Source organism: Petaurus breviceps, unplaced genomic scaffold (genome assembly GCF_028583685.1).
Source record: "Petaurus breviceps papuanus isolate PSGF00001 unplaced genomic scaffold, PetGlider_PUasm1.0 91041, whole genome shotgun sequence".
Lineage (NCBI taxonomy): Eukaryota > Metazoa > Chordata > Mammalia > Diprotodontia > Petauridae > Petaurus > Petaurus breviceps.
The window spans coordinates 12,673,736-12,697,698 of NW_027187400.1; the positions used below are offsets into that span (position 1 = coordinate 12,673,736).

The 23,963-nt window shown below is 40.3% G+C and overlaps 2 protein-coding genes across 7 annotated transcripts in view; both read left to right on the forward strand.

The window, feature by feature from the left end:
- HP1BP3 (heterochromatin protein 1 binding protein 3) overlaps positions 1-23,963 on the forward strand; it is a 483,172-nt gene that overhangs the window by 344,743 nt on the left and 114,466 nt on the right. The window lies entirely within an intron of this gene.
- Positions 1-23,963, forward strand: part of EIF4G3 (eukaryotic translation initiation factor 4 gamma 3) — a 411,795-nt gene that overhangs the window by 315,012 nt on the left and 72,820 nt on the right. For all 6 annotated transcript variants that reach the window (XM_069079469.1, XM_069079465.1, XM_069079464.1 and 3 more), the window contains 3 exons: positions 6,511-6,599; positions 10,186-10,435; positions 15,286-15,419. In XM_069079469.1, coding sequence (XP_068935570.1) covers positions 6,511-6,599; positions 10,186-10,435; positions 15,286-15,419 — 473 coding nt within the window. The remainder of the gene's footprint in view (positions 1-6,510; positions 6,600-10,185; positions 10,436-15,285; positions 15,420-23,963) is intronic.

Below are 23,963 nucleotides of genomic sequence, written 5' to 3' on the forward strand. Positions count from 1 at the left end.
ATCCCTTCCTATTAAATTGGTCCTGTGCCCTCTGTCTATGTATACCTGTACACATATATACACACATTCACATATGTATTCATATGCTCATATACCTTCCTATATAGACATATATATGTATATATTTCTATTCCCTTCAACTATTCTCATACTGAGAAAAGTTCCATCAGTTATAATTATCATTTTTCCATATAGGAATGTAAATAGTTCAACTTTGATAAGTTCCTTATGATTTCTTTTCCCTGTTTACCTTCTTATGCTTCTCTTGCTTCTTGTATCTGAATGTCAGATTTTCTATTCAGCTCTGGTTTTTTTCATCAAGAATGCTTTGAAAGTCCTCTATTCTACCAAATGACCATATTTTCCCTTGAAACATGATACTCAGTTTTGCTGGGTAGGTGACTCTTGGTTTTAATCCCAGCTCCTTTGACCTCCAGAATATCATATTCCATGCCCTTCTATCCCTCAGTGTAGAAGCTGCCAGATCCTGTGTTATCCTGATTGTGTTTCCACAATATTCAAATTGTTTCTTCCTGTCTGCTTGTAATATTCTCTCCTTGATCTGGGAATTTCAGAACCTGGCTGTAATATGCCTAGGAGTTTTCTTTTTGGGATCTTTTTCAGGAGGTGATCAGTGGATTCTTTCAACCTCTATTTTGCCCTCTGGTTCTAAAACATCAGGGCAGTTTTCCTTGAGAATTTCTTGAAGGATGATTTCTAAGTTGTTTTTTTTATCATGGCTTTCAGGTAGTCCAGTAATTTTTAAATTATCTCTTCTGGATCTGTTTTCCAGGTCAGTGGTTTTCCCAATGAGATATTTCACATTGCCTTCTCTTTTTTCATTTGTTTGGATCTGTTTAATAGTATCTTGATTTCTCATAAAGTCCCTAGCTTCCATTTGCTCCAATCTAATTCTGAAGGAATGATTCCCTTTAGTGAGTTTTTGAGATTCTTTTTTTGTCTAGCTAATTTGGCTTTTAAAGGCATTATTCTCCTCATTGCCTTTTTGAGCCTCTTTTGCCATTTGAGTTAGTCTGTTTTTTTTTTCCAAATGCTTTATTAACTTCTGAGTCACATCATTCATTTCCACCAGATTTTGAGTTACAAATTTTCTCCCCGTTTTTCCCCTACCCACTGCCCCAAAATAGCAGTCCCACAGGATATCCTCTCCTCCGATCTGCTGTCTCCCATATTTTCTCCCATACCCCTTTCGACTTTTCCAGTGGATCTCTATGCCCCAGTGCCTGTATATCTTATTTCCCAATTACATGTAAAATAGTATTAATAATAGTGTGTGTATATATATGTATATATATATATATATATATGTTTGATTTTAAAACTTTGAATTCTAGATTCATTCCCTTCCTCCCTTGTCACCTACCCTTACTGGGAAGATAAGCAGTTCAGTATAGTTTGTACATGTGTGGCTAATGAGTTAGTCTGTTTTTTAAGGTGTTATTTTCTTCAGTCAGGTTGTTGACTCTCATTTCATGATTTTGTTGCATCATTCTCATTTCTCTTCCCAATTTTTCCTCCACTTCTCTTATTTGGTTTTCAAAATCCTTCTTAAGCTCCTCTATGGCCTGTAACCAGCTCATATTTTTCTTTGAAGCTTTTGGTGCAGGAGTTCTGACTTCACTGTCTTCCTCCTGTTCCATGATTTGATCCTTTTTTATCCCCAAAGTAGGAGTGTAAAGTTGGGTTGTTCTGTTTGTTTTGCTTCCTTTGCCTGCTCATTTTGCCACTCAATTACTTGATTTTTGGGCTTTTTGCCACAGTAGGACTCTGGCATCAGATATGGGAGCTTCGTCCCAAATGCTGGAATTTTCTCAGCTGCCAAAGGTATTAGTTAGATGCCCTCTCTGAAGCCTCCACACACTCTGGCAAGCTGGTCACACACTCCAGGACCTCCACCCTAGACTGAAATCCAGATCCAAGCAGGTTAAACCTAGAGTGAAGACCCCTCAGACTAGTCACTTGGTCCCCCTACAGTCTGCAGACCAGGAGCTGAAGCTGCCACATGGCAGCAGCTACATGGCCGCAGCACCTCAGCGGCTTTTCCCTCCAGGGGATGATGCGCTCCCAAACTCCCAAATCCCAAAGTCCACACTACACTGATCTCTCACTTTGTCCTTGGCATCTATGTGTTGATAATTCTGGAAACTGCCACAGCTGCTGGTGATCTGAAGTCCCTCCAGCCAGCAGCTGGTCAGGCTGCCCGGTGATCTGAAGTCCCTCCAGCCAGCAGCTGGTCAGGCTGCCCTGAGGCTAAAACTTCTGGCTTGAGCAGGGCTGGGGTTGGCTCCCAGAATGCTGCACTGACCCCTTCCTTCTGGCCTGCTGGGCTATCCTCAGCGGGAGGTTAGCTTCTCTGTGTCATTTGGTGGGTTCTTTAGCTCTAGAGTTTCTTCAGAGTCACTTTTTAAATGAATTGGGGTAGGTAGAATTCAGAGCCCCGTGGAAGTCCTGTTTCTCCTCCACCATCTTGACTCCTAAGTCCAGAAAAAAACCCTTTTAATAAATGCACAGGAGAATAGGAGAAAAGATAGACTAAGATCATTTAGTCTAGGCAAAAACTATTCTATACATCTCAATACTGTCTACATGGGCAACATTGCATAACATAATTACTTACAGTACTCTTTCCCTCTTGAAATTGTTTTGTATTACTTTGTACATATTTTTCATTTACTTATCTTTGTACATATTATCTCCATCCCATCTTGTAGAGTGTATGCTGCTTGAATATGAGAAATACATTGTTTTTTTTTCCTTTGTTTCCCCAACACCCAGACAATCTTTTATACCTCATCATGTTTGCTAAATTGAATATAGGTGAAGTAGTAGCAGGAAATTAACGATTAATTTTACATTTCCAATAAATCATTATTTTAAAAAATAAATCAACATAAAAAGAACCAGAAGACTTCTGACACCTTTAGTGGATCTTTACTGGAGGATCTAGCTAAGAACATAAACAGAAATGACCCAGAACAGAATGGCCAGATGAGGCTAACATCAACCTAGTCAGTGGAGGGAGGGAGTACTCAGGGTGACAAGATCATAGAGCCTGCAAGAATGGAAGAAGTTATTTGTCACAAGTGGCCACCTCATAGAATTTTTTAAAATACATTTTCTTTTCAGATGGCCTATTATCATCATTAGTTTTTTTTTAGTGCCTCATTTCTGACTTGAGTCATGTCTTCCAGCTTTAAATCTGTGATTCTGTTATTTGATAACCAGAATTCTTTCTGAGATGAGAATCCCCTCTTCCAGAATGAATATTGAAATTCATACACAAAAAGAACTAAAGCTTAACAGAAAAAAAAAATTGTTTTGATTTTATCCTGTCATAGGAATTTTTTCTTATCAGAGATCCCAAAGCAGTTTTATGAAGGATTTAGATGCATGTGCCCTCAGAACCCTAGCTGTTACATTCTTCAGAATCTGTCCTTATTTTCAGAAGAGGTCATTGAGGGTCAGGCTGGAGAAGAGACTTGCCCAAAGTGTCACAGAGAACAGTAGAACTCTTCATCTTCTGGCTCCTTTGCACTTGTCTATTAGACTGTACAGCAGCAGTCAGAACACATGTATGAAGCCCCTACTGTGCCAGGCATGTGCTATGGCACTGAGGATGCAAAGAAAAACAAAGACAGTCCCTGTCCTTTTCAGCGAAGCATGTTTGAAACATCTTCCTTTTGGACAAGTCCACTTACTCTTAGGATGGCTCGATTTCATTGCCCAGGAGCTCAAGCTGCCAAGACGGGAAATCTGGGTGAAGTCACAGCAGCTTGAGCCCACACCTAGGCATGCTCCAGATCCCTCTCCGCCAGCCGCTCAAGTGCCCTGTGCTCTTCACTGCTTTGTGCATGCTTTCCTTTATTCTCCTCCTGGTCTTTCCCCCAGCACTCCTTGTTCTTTTGGACAGTCTTTCAACCCACAATATTCTGAGTCATGAAGCCAAAGGAAAAGTAGGGTCATTTTGTAACTGGAGGATTTTATGAAAGAGGTGACATTAGAATTGTTTTCAACTATGTATGTGCAGAATTTCAAACTGAGAAGAGTGAAGACACTCTAGACCTAGGGAACAAGGCAGACAGGCATAGGAGGAGGAAAATACTGGACGTGCATAAGGGAACGTCCAGAGTATGCTGGACTGGAGCATAGATGGGAATCATGACATGTGGGTGGTAAAGTAGGGAAATGCGAAGTTATAGAACCTTGCCTGACAGTCAGAGAAGGCTAGAGTTTATTCCTAAGGGCAGGAGAAGTCCACTTCAGGTTTCCCGAAGAGGGATGATACAACTAAAGCTTTGCGTAAAATTTTGTCTGGTAGTTGTGTGAATTAAAGTTTCAAGAAGGAAGAGAATGGAAGTAGGAAGAAGCAGTAGGAGGTTGTTGCAGTAGGCCCGGTATGTGGTGGTTGGATCTAATACACTGTGATCATTACAGTGGGAATAGAAAAGTGGAGGAAAGTGGGGTGGAGAGGCTAAGTGGAGGGAATGGGGGGATATAAGAGAGGGCAGACTGGGGAGGAGGGGTAATAAGTATACTTGCCATCTTGGGGTGGGGGAAAGGGAGAGATCAGGAGAAAATTTGCAACTCAAAATCTTGCAGAAATGAATGTTGAAAACTAAAAATAAATAAATTCTTAAAAAAAAAAAAAGAAAGAAAATTAGGGTGGACAGGAGAGGTGTTTGGGGAAGGTATAATCCAAAGACTGTGGTCAAGTCAAGAAATTGGGAGAGGTTTAATCAGAAGACCTTGGTAACAGATAGGGAGAAGGGAGAATCATAAAGTTTAACACAAAGATTAAGGACAAGAAACAATAGATTTAGAGTACAATAAGGGAGGTTTGGAAACACTCAAATGATTCTGCAAGAGTATATAAGGAAAATCATAAAATCCTCCTTGTCAGACTAAATAACAAAAGCTTAAGCAGTCATGGGAAGGGATTAGTTTCATCATTTGGAGTGCCATTGCCCTTCAACAAGTACTTCAATTAGTTGGCCCTCTCCAGCTTCAGAGTCGTTGATTTTAGAATGTGTTTCATATCTTCATTGGTTATCTCCTTGGGCCCCCAACATCTTCTCTCCATACTGTTCTCTCTCAATTGATAATTAAAGGTTCTCTTCAAACCAGACTCACAGTAATTCTTTAACATTTGTAAGCAAGATGAATTTTTGCTCTGTTGTTTAAAAGTTGATGCCTTACACATAGTAGGTGCCTGGAAAATTTTTGTCAGATTAGGTTCTGAAATTTAAAGTTTACTTTACCCAGGAAGCTTGTTGAACATTAGTAGCAAGCCTGATTTTGTCCTTTATTTCATCTCCTCATTCTCACTCAAACAACTGCATATAATGTGGTAGAGACAGGAAAGAAATATTTTCATAGTGTATGTGAAATATTAAGCCAAAGCTTCTTTTGGTCTCTAGACAGTTTGGAACAATGACTTAGGAAACAGAACACATGACACCAAGCTTGAGGGAAGAGGCAAAATGAGATGACAAAGTCAAGATCCAGAAAGAGCTCAGTGATGGAGATCTACAGACAAAGCCTCATAGGGTTCTCCATATGTAGCAGGAAATCAGTTTTGCAAGCACAGGGTGGGGGACAAATGGCTAGACAGCTCTTGTGTGACAAGGATGTGGCAGCTTTGGCTTTTTGGACTGCAAGTTCCAGATGTATCCACACTGGTCTGTAGAGAAACCACAGATGTAATCCCATCTGAGGCCTCGTGGATAGAGGCTCAGTGGCCAAAAGGGATATGTCTTCGTCTTGTTCCAGTCCATCCTGATCAGACCACGTCTGCAGCGTGTCATTAGTTCCAGGCACATTTATAGGAAAAATGTTAACAAGTTAGAGTGCGTCCAGAGAAGGTCAGCCAGCATGATGAGACACCCGGAGACTGTTCTGTGAAAGAATACGTTTAAAGAACTTGGGACTTTTTTAGCTTAGGGAAGACCCAGAAATGCAGTCTCTGCCTTCCGTTGTTTGAAGGGTTGCCATATTGAAGAGGAATTAGCCAATTAGTTTGTCTTTGGAGAATAGAACTAGAATGATGGCTGGAGGTTACTGAAGGGAGGATTTCCTAGTGAGGTTACCATCCCAGCACTTAAGGTTATTCAAAACCAAAATGGGCTGCCTTGGAAGGAAAGGGTCCCTGTCACAGGGGTATTTAGGCAAAGAGAGTGTTGGTTGAGGAGGTATCCCAGTCTTTTTGAGAAGGGATTCTTGATTGTGTAGTGTTAACTGAAGGCTGTCTGATGCTGTGAAGTTGCATTTCACTTTAATTTTACTTTGAATTTTGACAAGACTCTTTCAAGATGCTAAAGGAGAATCTTGACCCTGTTGCGTGTGCTGCCTTCTAGGGAGTTACAAAGCATTACTTGTAATAGACCACCCCCACACACATACACACTTCCTGACTCCCCTCCCCCCATATGATCTGATTCTCCTTAGCATGATTCAGTGTTGGCAAGTAATGGGCATTAACTTGTATTGCAGCCCAGACAGCTGTAACAGCACCAAAGATGTGGAAGAAACCAAAAGATCGGACCCGAACCACTGATGAGGCATTCGAGGCGGAATCAGAGGTAAGAGAGTGCTGGATTTCTACAGCTCAATTTCAGGTCAGCCAAGCCTTTCTAAAAAAAAATCACAGCTGGGTCAGTCCCTCTCTCCTTGGCTTAAAGAGAGATTTATTGGTTTCCTCAAACTTTTTAGGTCGTATTTTTCAAAAACCCAGTTACTCTGGGACTTGCCTTACCTACTGGCTTCCTAACAGTTTTGTTGCATTTCTTCTTCCCTTTGCCAGAGTAGGGGGAAATTAGCCTGTGTCAGCTGTGATAGCTTATGTCGGAAGCCATTCCGTTCTCCCTCTTTTAGCCCATCTGGAATGCAGGGTACTCATTTTACTTTACTGCTCTCTTGATCCTCAACAAATTTAAATTTACTCCATATTCATTTGATAGATCAGCTAATCAAAGCAGCACTAAGTTTTTGAGATTTTACTCGAATACAGATGAATGATGGCAGTGGAAATATGATGACCCACTCCAGGGAAATTCAAAGAGATATTTATTTCTGTGACCTCTTTCAAATTAGCCCCACAGTGGGCACTCCACAATTATTAAGCTTTTTCCCCCTTGGTTATTTCCTAAGCTAAATTTTATTGTAAATGCCAAAATAACAATTTCAACCAGAGTCCTCAAGACAGAATTAAGAGTAAAACAATCCTGAGGGCTGGGGTCTGCAGTTTTATAATCATAACATGAGTATTTTCAACATCATTGCTATTCCGAAGCTGGAAAGTGGACAGCAGCATGGCTACAGTTGACTCATAGCCCCAGTCATAGAATCTTCTCTAGTGTAAACCATTATCTTAAAATAATTGCTTCTGTAAAAAGTCAGGAGTTCGCATTCTAGATCTAGACATTTTGGGATAGCTGTGCGTGTACTCTGTGCAGCTAGCTCTAAGACTGACCCCCTTCAGGCAGGCAGGCTAGGTGGTATTCCCTTGTCATTGCTCTAACATGATGCTCTGTTGATGTCACAGTTAGTCCCATAGCAACCACTAAAATGTTGCACGCTGCAATTTCATTGTGGTGATCAGGAGTTAAGAACAGGCAGGAAGTTAGAGAGCTGTTGATAGCTGCTGCACAGGTGTCACAGCTGGACAAGAAAATGTTGCTCCTACAGAGGATCAAATGCCTGCAGCCCCTTCCTGAGGCTGGGGAGTCTCCCACATTCCCGGTATGGTGACAGGGTTTCTCTGGGTTGAGCCCCCTCAGGCAGCACTGCTGGTGAGCTTTCCCCTAGCTACACGTCCGGCTGATAGTCTTTATGTCTGCTGGTCCTCCCCCAGCACGCCACTGGCTGACTGGAACAGGCCCTGCCTATCCAGCCCCACTCCTACCTTACTGGCAAATGGAGAGGCAATAGGAGGCAGGAGGGGGCTTGCTTCTTTGGAGGCTGGATGCCCACCTGCCTTTCTTCAGAATGAGCAGCAGTTAGCGACTATAGTGATGGCTCAGTAAAGGCCTGATGTCACAATCTTCATCCCATTTACCTCTTTCTGGTAGTCCTGAAGGAATCACCTTTCTCAGTTAACCTTGTAAACTGTCCTTCTTCTGGTCCATCTAAAGTTAAGTGTTAAGAGACCTGTCAGCAGAGGAGGGGCTTTGTTGTCCCTGCCATGTATGTCAGTAGGCCTGATCTTATGGAATCATTCACCAGCAGTCTTAAATTGTCACTTAGACGATGACAGGAAGGATTCCTCTCGGACACCTTTTTAAGGTTTCTAAAAACATTTAAAAACCCAAGCTACAAATGCTCCCAGTTGCTCTCCATGGAGTTGATAGTGATCCCAGGAAATGCAGTGGTTACTGCTCAGCCCAGTGCAGCATCCTCGGCCCCCTCCGCTGGCTTAGCAGATTGCATTCAGCTTGGGATTTGGTGGCTGCCTTTGAAGATGTTTCTGGTGTGACCTCCCAGCTGCCTCCTTAGTCCTCCTTCCAGATCGTGCTTCATGGCCCTGGTTTCTTTAGGCTTCTTCATCCAGGTGTGTCTTTCTAATAATGAGCAGTGAGGAATCTTGTCACAGCTCATGGGCTTTAGTCTTGCTCTTCACCTCACCTTTTCTTCTATACGTGCTACTTTTTGTATTGCCCATATTCAGAAACAAGGATGTGTCGCATGCAATGAACTGCGTGATGTGGTTTTCTTGATTTTTAATCTTTAAACGCCACTTACATATAGGTTGTTGCTATCAGATACCTGCAACCTGCATTGGTAAAGAGTTTTTAAATTTAATTTTCGATTGGCAAAAATCTATTTCCTCCCTTCCCCTCCATTACAAACCAAAAGCAAATAAACCCCTTGTAACAGTTATTAATAGTCAAGTAGAACAGATCCCACTTTGGTTATGTATTGGAAGAGTTTTGAAGAAATCAAATTGTATTAATTATCAAGTATGAATGATAAGCCATATTCGGGTTCAGTCAGTCTCCCTCCAGCATTCAGGAAATAACTGCTTTCTCCCATATGTAGTTAATAGAAATAAGTATTGTTTCCAGATGCTTTTGTTTTCTTGGAACTTCAGACCTTCATTATTTTCTACACAGCATCCTCTTACCATTCAAAATATTGTATTCTGCCCTTTCCCCTAGCTTCCTTGCTCCATTTGTAAAATGTACCCTCCCACACATACTCATCTGTGTCTATAGAGCAACATCTTAGAATAAATTGGTGCCTAGTAGCAAAAGGTTGGCCCCTGCGTTTGCCAGCATGAATGCCTCATTCTGTCCCTTCAGACAAAAACTCGATTACTTCACAGATAATTTGAGGGAAGAGGCCTTTGTGTCCCTGCTCTCATTCTCATCCTGAACTGACCATCTCTGAGCCTGGGGGAGCCTCGCCTAACATTGCTCTGTCCTGGGGTGTGCAAGGCCCTCAGAGAGCCTGCCTGTCCCTGCAGCTGCTGTGTGAAGCAGGCTAAGATTTCAGCCTTCAAGCTGGATTAGGCTTCTGTGAATAAGATGTTCTGGGGAGTGTGCAGGACACTTAAGCACTTGCCTCCATTGGCTGCTTGAAAGTGAGGTGATCCAAGAGATGAAGCCAGTGAGACCAGCTTGTTCTTCTGTTCCTCTGATAGATAAGGCTGACCAGAAGCTAGACTTCCCTGGATGGAAGCTGGATAAGACGAAGGTCCTGCAGAATTCTAAACTCTATCTCTCAAAATAGAATGACAACAGTCTCCCTCTAGTGAGGCTGAGAAGTGGCCTTTCGGTGTTATTTCTGAACCTTTTCCTGAAATCTCCTTGTGATGGCCAAGAGCAGACTGTGAGAAGCCCCTAACACTGGCCAGAGGAGGGGCTGCCTTGGCCCTGTTGCTTACTGGAGGCCGGCACATTAGGAGGATTAACAGTTCTTTCCATTCTAAGCCTTAGTATATTTGGCCTTCATTAGTCATAATTAAACCATTTTAGTAACACTGGTGATTGTCTGTGTTAGCCCAAGGGAATTAATGCAGTGTCTTAAATAAACCGGTCATGACACTTCTGTATGCTATACATGACAGCATCTCATAGTGAGTCCCAAGTGGGGTGGGGGTGTATTTCTGCCTGCACACATATATACCTTTGTTTTAAACTGTTACCTCTGTGTTCACTTACACTTTAGCCTAAAGTTGAAGAGGAGCTTTCAGGTGACAAAGTACTTGAATCTGAACAGGATAAAATGAGCCAAGGGTTTCACCCCGAACGAGACCCCTCTGACCTTAAAAAGGCAAAAGCTGTGGAAGAAAATGGAGAGCAGGATGGTGAGCCCATGCGTAACGGAGCTGAGAGCACTTCCGAGGGGGAAGGAGGCGATGCGAACTCGGGCTCCCCAGACAGTTCTGGCGATGGTGTGGCCTTCCCTCTGAAGCCAGGTGAGTCTTGTCCCCTGCCTGTGCTCCTACTCAGGGCTCCCACCGCTAAGGCTAGAGCAGATGGGCCAGGTGAGTGGAGCCAAGTGGTTCTTTTCTTTGGCACTCAAGAAACAATTGATGAATGGCTTCTCTCATGTCTAGATGACTTTTCAGAATTGATGTGGTAATTATACAGGGCATCCAAAAAGTCTTAGTGCAATTTTAAGATTTAATAGCTTAAATTTATACAGACTGTATATCTAGCAAGAAAAACCCATTTAACTTTGATTAGAAGAAAATACAGGTGTGTATTTGGCATATGAAAAAGAACTAGGTACTCCTGAGGTCTGAACCAAGATGATTCACCTTTTTTTGCTAAAGCTACGTTGCAGAGCCCTACGCTCTACCAGAATAGGGCTTGTAGTGGTAGTAAACACTGATTGTGTCCCAGCGGAGGATGAAGCTATGTGAGCTCAGCGCCCCAGGGACACCCACTGTCACCAGACAGGATCAGAGAGCGGACCTTACAAATACAACTATGGCCTTTTAGGTAATTCTGTTGCTATTTCCCGTTTTTCCCCATGGATATGCAGTACTTAGTGTAGATTCATGGGGAAAGAATTTTTTTTAAGCAAAATGTTTTGTGGAGGTGAGAACCCCCACTCATTTTACCTAATTTGGAAAGACTATTGCTGAAAATTGGGTTTGAATTTAGAACGCACAGAACCTCTAGAACAAACTGGGCTTATGTTATCTCCATCAAACAGCTACAAAGGAACATATTTTCTGTGGTGGCTTTTAGTATTTTGGTGTCACTTCTGTTATTTCAACAAACCTATTTCTTTTAGTCATAGGTAGATGATAGAACAAACCAAGATATGGTCCCTGAGTGTACAGTCTATTGCTTCCTATGCCCCCAAGGGGAAATAGCCATTGGCCAGCTCCAAACCTGGTGCCCCATGTGGGCAAGAGGGCTGAATTTAGAGCCACTGGCTCTAGGTTCAAGTCCTAGTTTGACCACTCACTCTACAGATATGTGATCTCAGGCAAAGCACTGGAGCTTTAAGTTTCTATTTTCTTATCTGTGAAACAAGGAGAAAGATAGACTGACTGACTATGTGATCTCGACAGTCCCATTTAGCTCTAAATCTGATCCCAGGATCTCTTGAAATGGAAGACCTGAGCATTCATTCACTTTCTGTAAGCAGAGGACATTGCTTCTGGGCACGTGTCCAAGGTCTCATCCTTTCTCCCCTGTGGTTGTTAGAGAACCTTCAGGAAGCTGAGGCATTTTAGAAGAGTCTCTAAGGGTTCAGGCTGAGCTAAGTCCCTCACCGCCTTTGCGCCGGCCTCAGAATGGACCAGAACCTCTTTGATGTAGGCCATAGGTGTCCTGTACCTATTGCAGACCTCCTGATTCAGTATCAGAAGTACTTTCTGTTCTGACCTACTCAAGAATGCACCAGAATTTGAAAGTGTGAAGCGTCCCACTGAATAATCCCATTTGGCTTTCTTCTGCTCCTCCGTTGTCTTTGCTCTCCTTCGTCTCCATTTACTCTTAGATCTCAGCATCTCCTCTGCTGTTGACTTGTTTTGAAAAGTGATGATCATACTCAGGTTTTGCTAAATTTCACTTGTACATTTAATTATTGTAGTATTTTTGTAGTAGAGCTCTGTTGGCTAGATTTAAGGAGCATTTTTGCCTCTCAGACCCATTTTCCTAGTAAAGGGCTCTGTTTTGCATGAGATTACTTTGGAGTAACTATATAAAATTGAAAAATCAGTGAAAAATGGAATGATAACTTTTAAATGGGCAAAACTGATAAGGAAATATAAGGCCGTGTCGTCTGGGCCATGTATGGTTGCCCTTTCCTTCATCTGTTAGAGGTAATGCTGATGTTGTTCACTTAGAGTTGAGAGACCTGAGGTCAGGTCCTGCTTATGTCACCTAGGAATGGGCAGGCCACGCTTTACTGGCTCCCTCAGACTGTCCGAGCACTTGTATCAGATAAGGAGTGGGTGATGTTATTCCTCTGCTGCCTCCTGTTCTCTGTTTTGTTCTGTTTTCCACCAGTAACAGATCAAGTCCCCTTTTAACTTTGTTTGACTTACCTGGAAGCAGTTACATGATGGCACTCCCTGTACTCATGATCACAGTTCACTTAACGGCTATGCCTCCTCCCCGCTCCCCCCAGCCATCTTGTTCCCCTGATAAGTTACTTATCTGAACAAATGAATACATTTGTGCTTTTTGGCCCCTTTTTCCTTTAGTGATATCTTCCTTACTTCTAGGGAACTGGTGATCCTCAAGCTTTTTTATTTGTCAGATTATCAGGGCAGAAATGTAGGATTGAATCCATACCTAGCCAGCCCGTTCCTATGTGTTGCTACTTAAAACTAACAAAAAAATTTCACCCAAAGAAATGGGGGGGAAACTTAGCCTTTCTTTTGATTAGGTATAATCTGATTTTTGCTAAATACTACAAGTTTTTCAGGTTCAGTGTGTAGAAATTCAAGAGATTAGAGCATGGGTCAGGCCCTTCTTAAGAGGAGCTCTTTAAGGGGCAGCTAGGTGGCGCAGTGAATAGAGCACCGGCCCTGGAGTCAGGAGGACCTGAGTTCAAATCCGATCTTAGACACTTAACACAAAAACTAGCCGTGTGACCTTGGGCAAGTCACTTACCCCCAATTTCCCTCCCCAAAAAAAAGAAGAAGAAGAGCTGTTTAGCAGTGGTTCCTCAATGGAGGTGGTCTAGGCAGGGCCTACTTTGTGTGCCCCTGCTACAAAGACTATCAACTCATCATAACTTGTGGCTGACTGCTTTTCACCAACGTGAAGGAAACTCTTTGAAGAATGCATCTTCTCCTTGTAAATCCAAGGCCCTACCTAAACATTGCACATATTCTCAAAAGGCATTCCCAGCAGACACATTCTAGTCTCAGATGCTTTGACTTGCTAGTAATGATTGCCATTTTGCTGTTGTGGTAAATGCTGAAGAGCTTACTCTTCTTACGGATGTATTTCCTCTAAATAAAAAACTATAAAGAAGAAAGAATTGTCTTTTTTTTTTTTAAACATTTGACGCTGAGGGCCTATTTCCTTTCTGAAGAAGTCCATTCTGTAATGTGAGCTGTGCCACTTGTCCCTTCAGAAAATATGACCTTATAAAGAGTATATATGCACATATGTACATGAGAGTCTGTGGTACTTTTAGAGACATCTAATCCTAGGAAGTGGTGGATTCCCTAATTCAATGGGCCCAACAGTCAAGAGGCAGATTTTCTTTTTGGAAAATAAAAAACTTTTTCTTTTATCATCTCATTTCTGATTATAGCCCTTTCCTGTCCAGTGAGAGCCCTTATTTGTAACAAAAAAAGAAAAAAGGAAGCAGTTCAGCAAAACAGACCAATACATCCACTAGCTGTGTCCGTGTGGTGTTCTACACCGATAGTCTTCTACATATGATTCAGTGAAGAAAACGGAGTCAGCACATGGGGCCTGGGTCTCAGTGTTTACTTACCCCTTCATCAGAGGCTAGAGTAAAGGGCAAGAGAAGGGAAAGGCTGATGATATCAAGCAGGTCTGAGATACAAAGGGTGCTTAAGCTGATGGAGAGGAGAGGAGGAAAGTGTCACCTCTGGTCACCTCACTTCTCAGTGAAGTATGTGCTGAGAGATGGGAAGACTGGTATGGGAGACCTGGAGAGGTTTAAGAGGGAAAAAAAAGTGTTCAGTGACTCCTCTGGAGAGTGGGATGGAGAACCAGAGAAGAGGGAAAGGGTGAAATGTTGGAGGTCCAGGGACTGTGCCTACAGTGGAGGGAGCCATGGTAGTGAGAAGGAAGGAATGAGGTGGGGAAGTGGCCAGAACTTGCCAGAAGAGACTAGAGGGCTGCATTCAAGGGCGCACTTAGCCAAGAACTGCCTCTCCTTTGAAGAGAGAAAGTGAGGGGGAAAGAAGGGAGTGCTCAGTGGGAATGAGGGGCAGAAGAGGTCGGCTCCCAGCTCCCCAGCTGCTTCAGTGTTCAGAAATGTAAATAGCGGGGCAGCTAGGTGGCACAGTAAGTAAAGCACCGGCTTCAGAGTCAGGAGGACCCAAGTTTGGTTCCAGCCTCAGACACTTAACACCCACACAAAAACACTAGCCGTGTAACTTTGGGCAAGTTACTTAACCCCAATTGCCCTCCAAAAGGCAAAAAAAAAAAAAAAAAAAAGAAATGTAAATAGCTAGAGCACTGGCCATGGAGTCAGGAGGACCTGAGTTCAAATCTGGCCTCAGACACATGCCACAAAAACTAGCCATGTGACCTTGGGCAAGTCACTTAACCCCAATTGCCCTCCAAAAAAGCAAAAAAAAAAATGTAAATAGCTTCCAGGATGATGTTTGACTTTCAGAGAGAAAGGCAAGATTTTGGTGTCCCCAGTCTTCTTCCCTCCCTGAAATCCCAGCTCAGAATGAGTGACCATAGGTATAATCATGACCCCTCCTTTCAACATTTCCCTTAAAATGGTCAACATCATTCAAACACAGCTTTTGGCATTTTAGGATATTTGAGGTTCATACAGTTATGATTGTTGACCGATTGATTTTCTGTTTATTTTTGTAGCAAACATAACACGATATAAAACCCTGTGTGTGGCCTGTACTCTTCCCATTGTTTGACCTTCATGACCTTCTTACTTGATTTATGTATTTGCTCATGTAGATAAGCAAGATGGATTTTTCTTCCATGGCCCCTAGTTTATATACTCTTGATCATTTTATATGTATATAAATATACCTGCGTGTGTGTGTGTGTATCCATATAGCGGTACTCATGCATTGATTTCACAGTACTAAATGCATATTGCTACCAATCTCTCTCTTCCTAGAACCCTGGAAGCCTGCTGATACTGAAGGGAAGAAGCAGTATGATAGGGAGTTCCTCCTTGACTTTCAGTTCATGCCAGCTTGTATACAGAAGCCAGAGGGCCTGCCTCCCATCAGTGATGTGGTTCTTGACAAGGTGAGTTAGATTCCCTGAGGCAGGAGTTTCTAACCTTTTTTGTGACATTGACCCTTTTGGTGGTCTGGTAAAGCTTATGGATACTGTTTCAGTTTTTAAATACTTAAAATAAACATAAGATTACAAAGGAAATCAATTATGTTGAAATATAGTTATCCAAATATTTTTTAAAAACAAGCAAAAATAAAATAAGTTCACACACTCCAATTTAAGAACTCTTGTCCTAAGGGAAACCATCCCAAGTGTTAACTTTGATACAAACTTAGTTTCTTAAGTGCTTTATTGATGAATTTTGTTTTTTCCATACAAAAAAATTTTTTTAAGCAAAATTATCTGTACAGTGATCACAACTGAAAGGTGTGTAATATTCTGTACCACCACTTCTCAATAGAGAGAAAGCAAAGGCTTCTGGGACCAACACCGATCATTGCATTTGACTGAAATCTGTTGTCTTCATCTGTGTTACGGTCAGGGTGGGTATTTTTCTCTGGGTCCTGCTGTCTTACTCCTATCCATTCACACAGGTCTTTTTATTTGTTCTTTGAATTCATTGCTCCTTATGCACAATAATCTTCTTTTACATTTTAGACCATAATCTGTTCATCCATTCTCCAGTTGAGAACATTCTTTTGCTTCTAGACTTGTGCACTCAGAAGATTGTTGTGTCCATCTGTTATGGACTTTCTTGGAATTTATGAAATTGGACTGCTCTAGATGAAACAGCATACACTGCTAGATTTTATTACATAGTTAAATTACTTTCTAGAGTGTTGTGCCAAGTCTTAGTTCCACCAAGAGGATATTGATGTGTATTTGAAATACAATTGGTTGTAGTTTGTGTTTCTTAAAAAACTTTTTGTTCGTGTCAAAATTTATTTCACCAGTAAAGTTAATTTTAGTTCTTTAATTAAAGATACTGGATACAGAGATTTGTACCCAATAATACAAAACCTTTTATTTAATTTTTTTTCAATTAACAAAAATCTGTTGTTCTACTTTTTACCTCCTCCCACCTAGGGATATACATAGTTAAACAAAACAAATTCCCTCATTGGTCGTGTGCAAAAATTATATGTCTCACAGCTTAACTTAGAGATACTCATGTTTTTAGGTAGGATGATTGATATGCATTTCTTTCTGATAATTGGGATCATCCACAGAAACTTATAAATAAGAAGTTTTTTGTTCCCTCCTGGTTCCTTATAGTTTACCATATTACTTGACTGATTAACAGTTCTTGATGGCTTTAAACTGTTTTAAAACATATATTCACCAGGACCTAGTTTATGCAAATATAGTAGAGATAATTTACTTTTAACTACAGTATATGGATATCATTCATTTTCTAAACCAATATAGCTGAGAAATTATGAACCATTTTAGATCATAGTAAAGTATTTTGTTTTATGTTTTGGCTATGTTCATGCCCACCTGTGGTTTCTTTTTCTTGAATTAGGAAGTTTAAGTGAGATATCCAAATGGAAGTGTTAAGTGTAATTTTATGAAACGTTTTTAATATGGAACTAAAGGGATACCATGAATTAAACTTTTTTTTTAACAAAAGTCCTTTCAAAACTAAGTCTACAGAGCTGCTATGTCAATACAATAAAATTAGCTATTCCTCCATAAAAATAAATTGTTTGTCTCAGTCTGCATCCTGTGTCTACCACCTCTCTTGGCAGGAGGTAGACCACAGCCTTCAGAGGCAGTCCTGTGCAATCCTACTTGGTCATTGAATTGACAAGAGCTTTTAAGTAGTTCAGAAGTGATTGTCTTTACAATGTTGTGGTGATCATAGCGTTGCTCTCCTGGATCTGCTCGCTTGATTGTGCATCAATTCCTTCTAGGTTTCTTTGAAGCCATGCATTATATTCATATACCATAGTTTGTTAAGCCATTCTCCAATTATCCACCTCCCTAAAATGAAAAAGAAAAACAAGTATTAATAAAGTTAAGCTTGTGGGAGTATAGTTGTCATGAACATTAATTAAAAACTACTCATCAGGGACTTCTGGGAGCCAAGATGGCAGAGTAAGCAGTAAATCTTTGTAACTGTCCCATATTTACCTCCAAACAACCATAAAATAGTGCCCCAGAACAAACTCTGGAATAGCAGAACCAGGAAAAAGATAGGGTGAGACAATATTTTAGCCCAAGAAACTTGGAAGAATGGCAAGAAAGGTCCCTCTCCCTTAGGTAAAAAGGAAACACATTTCAGGACAGGAAGCATCCCAGCAAGCTAGCAACAAGTGCCACCTCAGAAACCCGTGGGAGATCCTGAGCCCCAATGTCATAGAGCAGACAAATGCCAACACCAGGACCTCCCACGTGACTCAGGTAGCCAGGGAACCTGGCAGACTGCAACGCTGAAAGACAACATGTACTTCAGTATGGTTCCAGGCAAACAGGCATCCTTCAGCTCCCAGACTTCCACATGCTTCACTCAAGTGATGCAGAGACAACCTATCAGGCCTCAGCCCATGCCTGACACCAACACTAGGACCCCAGGAACGCTGCCAGACCCCTATGGCCTCCAGCAGTGCCAGCCATCCCCTACACCCTCAGGGCAGCACCAGACACGAGGGTCCCTCAGGAGCCTCAGAGCGACATCAGCACAGCACCAGGTAAACTGCCAGGGCCTGCAACCACTGCCACATAGGAATCCTTTCCACCCTAGGTGCAGATCTCAAATTTTAAAAGAAAGGAAAAAGGGGAGGGAGGAGACCAAAAACAAGCAAACAAACAAAATCTGACCATAGAAAGTTACTATGGTGACAAGGAAGACCAAGATACAAACTCAGAAGAGGACAGCAATGTCGAAACCCCTAAAGAAAAGTGAAGAGTGGTCTCAAGCCCAGAAAGAACTCATGGAAAGCTGTAAAAGGAATTTAAAAACCAAATAAGAGAGGTGGAAGAAAAAAACAGAAAAGAAACGAGAGTGATGCAGGAGAATTATGAAAAAAGTCAACAACTTGAAAAAGAAAACATGCTTAAAAAGTAGAATGGGCCAAACAGAAAAGGAGATAGAAAAATCTACTGAAGTACAATTGGCCAAATAGAAAAGAAAGTACAAAAGCTAATTGAGGAAAACACACTTTTAAAGTTAAAAGTGAAAGCTAATGACTATGAGACATCATGAATCAATCAAATTCAAAAGAATGAAAAAATGGAAGAAAATGTAAAATACCTCATGGGAAAAACAGCTGACCTAGAAAATAGATCCAGGAGAGACATTGGCAGAAACATTGGAATACCTGAAAGCCATAATCAAAAGGAGGACCTGGACAGCATCTTTCAGGAAATTATCAAGGAAAACTGCTCTTATGTCCTGGAACCAGAGGAGAAAATAGATGTCGAAAGAATCCATTGATCACCTCAGAAAACAGATCCCCAAATAAAAACTCCCTAGGAACATTATGGCCAAATTTCGGAATTATCAGGTGAAGAAAAAAAAATACTACAAGTTGCCAGAAAGAAACAATTGAAATATCGGGGAATCACAATCAGGACCACAGAGGACTTGGAAGCTGCAACATTAAAGGATTGGAGGTCATGAAACATGATATTCCAGAAGGCAGAGGAGCTAGGACCACAACCAAGAAATTACTTGCCCAGAAAAATTATGCATAATACATCAAGGGAAAAAATCGTCTTTCAAAGAAATAGAAGAATTTCAAATTCTCATAGGGAAAAGAGCAGAACTAAACTAAAAATTTGACCAAGAGAAGCATAAACAAGTAAAAAGGGAAAAAGAATACATAAGGGGTTTATAGAGCTAGACTGTTTACATTCCTGCATGGGAAGATGATACTTGTAACTCCTAAAATTGTATCACCAATAGTACCACTAGAAGAAATATACAGAGACAGAGGTGAATTTGAGGCAATGACATGAAAAAAATTTAAGGAATGAGAAAGGGGAGTACAATGGAAGCAGAAGAAAGGGAGAAGTAGAATGGGGTAAATCATTTCATTTGAAGAGGTGCAAAAGACTTCTTACAGTGGAGGGGAAGATGGGAGGGTGGGTAATGAGCATTGCTTGAACCTTACTCTCATCACTATTGGCTCAAAGAGGGAATCATATACACAATCAGTTGAATATAGAAATCTGTCTTACCTGACAGGGAAGTAAAGGGGAAGGAGATCAAGTAAAGAAGGAGGGACTGGCAAAAGGGAGGACAGATGAGGGGAGGTGGTAAACAGAAGCAAAACACTAGTGAGGAAAAGGTTGAAAGGAGAGAGAGGACACAAAGGAGGAAGAATAAGATAGAAGGAAATACACGGGTAGTAATCATAACTGTGAATGTGAATGGTATAAACTTTCCCATAAAATGGAAGCTAATAGCAGAGTGGATCAAAAACCAGAATCCTACAATATATTGTTCACAAGTAACATACTTGAAGCAGAGAGACACATATAGAGTAAAGGTAATGGACTGGAGCAGAATCTATTATGCTTCAGCTGAAGTTTAAAAAAAAAAAAAGACTGGGGTAGCAACCCTGACCTCAGACAAAACAGAAGCAAAAATCTAATTAAAAGACATAAGGAAGGAAATTATATCTTGCTAAAAGGTACCATAGGCAATAAAGCAATATCAATACTAAACATATATGTACCAAATGGTATAGCATCCAAGGAGAAGTTAAGTGAGTTACTGGGAAAAATAGACTACAAAACTATCCCAGTGGGGGACCTCCAACTGTAACCTTTCAGAACTTGATAAATCCAATTTAAAAATGAAGAAAAAAGAAATGGAGGTAAATAGAATATTACAAAAGTTAGATATGATAGACCTTTGGCACAATTTAGACATAAAGAGTGACACCATAAACAAATTATAAGAAAAAGGAATAGTCTACCTGTAAGATCTGTGGGGAGGGGAAGAATTCATGACCAAACAAGAGATAGAAAGTAAAATAGATAATTTTGATCATATTTAGAAAGCTTTTGTATAAACAAAACCAGTGCAACCATAATTAGAAGGAAAGCAGAAAGCTCAGAAAATCTTTACAGGAAGTGTCTCTGATAAAGACCTAATTTTTCAAATATATGAAGAATTGAGTCAAACTTACAAGAATACAAGCTGTTCCCCATTTGATAAATGATAAAAGATATGAACAAGCATTTTTATATGATGATGTCAAAGCTATCTCAAGGCATATGAAAAAGTGCTCTAAATCACTTTTGACTAGAGAAATACAAACTCTAAGGTACCATCTTACACCTATCAGATTGACTAATATGACAAAAAAGGAAAATGGTAAGTGGTGGAGAGGATGTGGGAAAATTGGTACACTAATGCACTGTTGGTGAAGTTGTGAACTTATCCAACCATTCTGGAGAGCAATTAGGAACTGTGCTCAAAGGGCAGTCAAACTGTGCTTATACCCTTTGATTCAGCAATACCACTACTAGATCTATATCTCAAAGAGATTATTAAAAAAAAAAAAAGGAAAAGGACCTACATGTGCAAAAATATTTTTATCAGCCCTTCTCATGGCGATAAAATATTGGAAATTGAGGGGATGCCCATCAGTTGGGGAATGACTGAACAAGCTGTGGTATATGAATGTAATGGAATATTATTGTGCAGTAAGAAATAATGAACAGGCAGATTTCAGAAAAACCTGGAAAGACTTGTATGAACTGATGCAAAGTGAAATGAGCAGAACCAGGAAAACATTGTACCACAGTATCAGCAACATTATTTTATGATCGACTATGAATAACTCAGCTCTTCTCAGCAAAACAATGATCCGAGACAAGTACAAAGGACTTGTGAAGGAATATGCTAGTCATATCCAGATAAAGGAATGAGGGATTCTGAATACAGATTGAAGCATATTTTTTTCACTTACCTTTTTGTGTTCTTTTTTCCTTTTGTTTCTTCTTTCAAAAGTGACTAATGTGGAAATTTTTTTATGATAGCACATGTATAAACTATATCAAAATGGGGGGGAGAAAAATTTGGAACTCAAAATCTTGTAAAAATTTTCTTGACATATAACTGGGGAAAAAAAATAAGCTACTCATCACCCCAAATGTCACAGTACTAGAAAGCTGTATTTTTTAACTTTCAAGTCAAAGGCTGGTATTGCTAAAACCAAGAATATGAACAAAAAAAAATTTCCTCCATAACTACATGTGTGGAAGAGGCATCCTTCCAGTCTCTTCCAACTTATTTTGATATGGCACCTTTTATATTTAGATTGCCTGTGCTTATTATTATTATAGTAGAAGATGCTGATCTGAACCTATTTTCTACCAAATTGCTTTTCAGTTTTTGTAGGATATCTTGATAAATCAGGAGACCTCCCAATAATTTGTGGTTTAGTGTTTATGGAAAACAAGGATATTGTTTCTTTTCTTTTTTTTAAGATGGGATTTTATTTTATTTTTTAACTAAATTTTATGTTTATTTTTCGTTTACAACATTCATTTCCACAAGACTTTGAGTCACAGATTTTCTCCCCATCTTTCCCCTACCCACCACCCCAAAACAGTGATACCACTGAATACCCCCTCCCCCAGTCTGCTCTCTCTTATATCCTCCCCCATGTCCCCTGCAACTTTATGGTAGGGAAGATGGATCTCCATACCCAGTGCCTGTATATCTTATCAACCAGTTGCATGTAAAAAACAAATTTTTTTTAAACATTTGATTGTAAAACTTTGAATTCCAGATTCCTTTCTTCCCTCGTCACCCACCCTTACTGGGAAGATAAGCAATTCAATATAGGTTTTACATGTGTAGTTATGCAAAACATTTCCACAGTGGATATATTGTGAAAGACTGACTGTATTTCCCTCCATCCTATCCTGCTCCCCCACTTGTTCTATTTTCTACTTTGACCGTCCCTTTTCAAAAGTGTGTGCCTCTAACTACCCTTGCCTCCAATCTGCCCTCCCTTCTATCATCCCCCCTCTTATCCCTTTCCCCCCACTTTCTTGTAGGGTAAGATACTCAATTTAGTGTATATGTTATTCCCTCCTCAAGCCAAATTCAATGAGAGTAAAGTTGACCTGTTCCCTTTTGCCTTCCTTTTCTTCTCCTCCATTGTAATAGTTTTCCCTTGCCTCTTTTATATGAGATAATTTACCCTAATCTGTCTCTCCCTATGTCTTCTCATTATATTCCTCTCTCACCTGTTAATTATATTTTTTAAATATCATCCCTTCCTATTCACTTGATGCTGTGCCCTCTGTCTATGTATAACTGTATACATATATACACACACTCACATGTATTCATACGCACATACACTCTCCTATATAGATATAGATATTTATATGCATACATATTTATATCCCTTTCAACTATCCTTATACTGAGAGAAGTTTCATAAGATTCAATTATTGTTTTTCCATGAAGGAATGTAAAGGTCAACTTTGATAATTTTCTTAAGATTTCTTTTCCCTGTTTACCTTCAGATGCTTCTCTTGCTTCTTGTATCTGAATGTCAGATTTCCTATTCAACTCTGGTTTTTTCATCAAGAATGCTTGAAAGTCCTTTATTTCATTGAATGACCATATTTTCCCTTGAAACATGGTACTCAGTTTTGCTGGGTAGGTGATTCATGGTTTTAATCCTAGCTCCTTTGACCTCCAGAATATCATATTCCAAGCCCTTCGATCCCTTAATGTAGAAGCTGCTAGATCTTGTGTTATCCTGATTGTGTTTCCCCAGTATTGCAATTGTTTCTTCTTGGCTGCTTGTAATATTTTCTCCTTCATCTGGGAACTCTGGAACCTGGCTACAATATTCCTAAGAGTTTTCTTTTGGGGATCTTTTTCAAGAGATGAATGGTGAGTTCTTTCAGTTTCTGTTTTGCCCTCTGGTTCAAAATATCAGGGCAATTTTCCTTGAGAATTTCTTGAAGGGTGATTTCTAGGTTCTTTTTTTGATCATGGCTTTCAGGTATTCCAGTAATTTTTAAATTATCTTTCCTGAATCTATTTTCCAGGTCAGTGGTTTTTCCAATGAGGTATTTCACATTGCCTTCTATTTTTTCATTTGTTTGGATCTGTTTAATAGTATCTTGATTTCTCATAAAGTCATTAGCTTTCATTTGCTCCAATCTAATTCTGAAGGAATAATTCTCTTCAGTGAGCTTTTGAGATTCTTTTTCCATCTCATTGGCTTTTGGGTCTCTTTTGCCATTTGAGTTATTCTATTTTTTAAGGTGTTGTTTTTTTCAGTCAGGTTGTTGACTCTCTTTTCATGATTTTCTTGAATCATTCTCATTTCTCTTCCCAATTTTTCCTCCACTTCTCTTGCTTGATTTTCAAAATCCTTCTTGAGTTCCTCCTAGGCCTGTATAACCAGTTCATATGTTTCTTGGAAGCTTTTGGTGCAGGAGTTCTGACTTCATTGTCTTCCTCCCATTCAAGGCTTGATCCTTTTTGTCCCCAAAAAAGAAATCTAAGGTTTGATTGCTGTGCTTGCTTTGCTTCCCTTGCTTGCTCATGTTGCCACTCAATTACTTGACTTTTGAGCTCTTTGCCATAGTAGAGCTCTGCTTCCAGAGAGAAGAGCTTTGTCC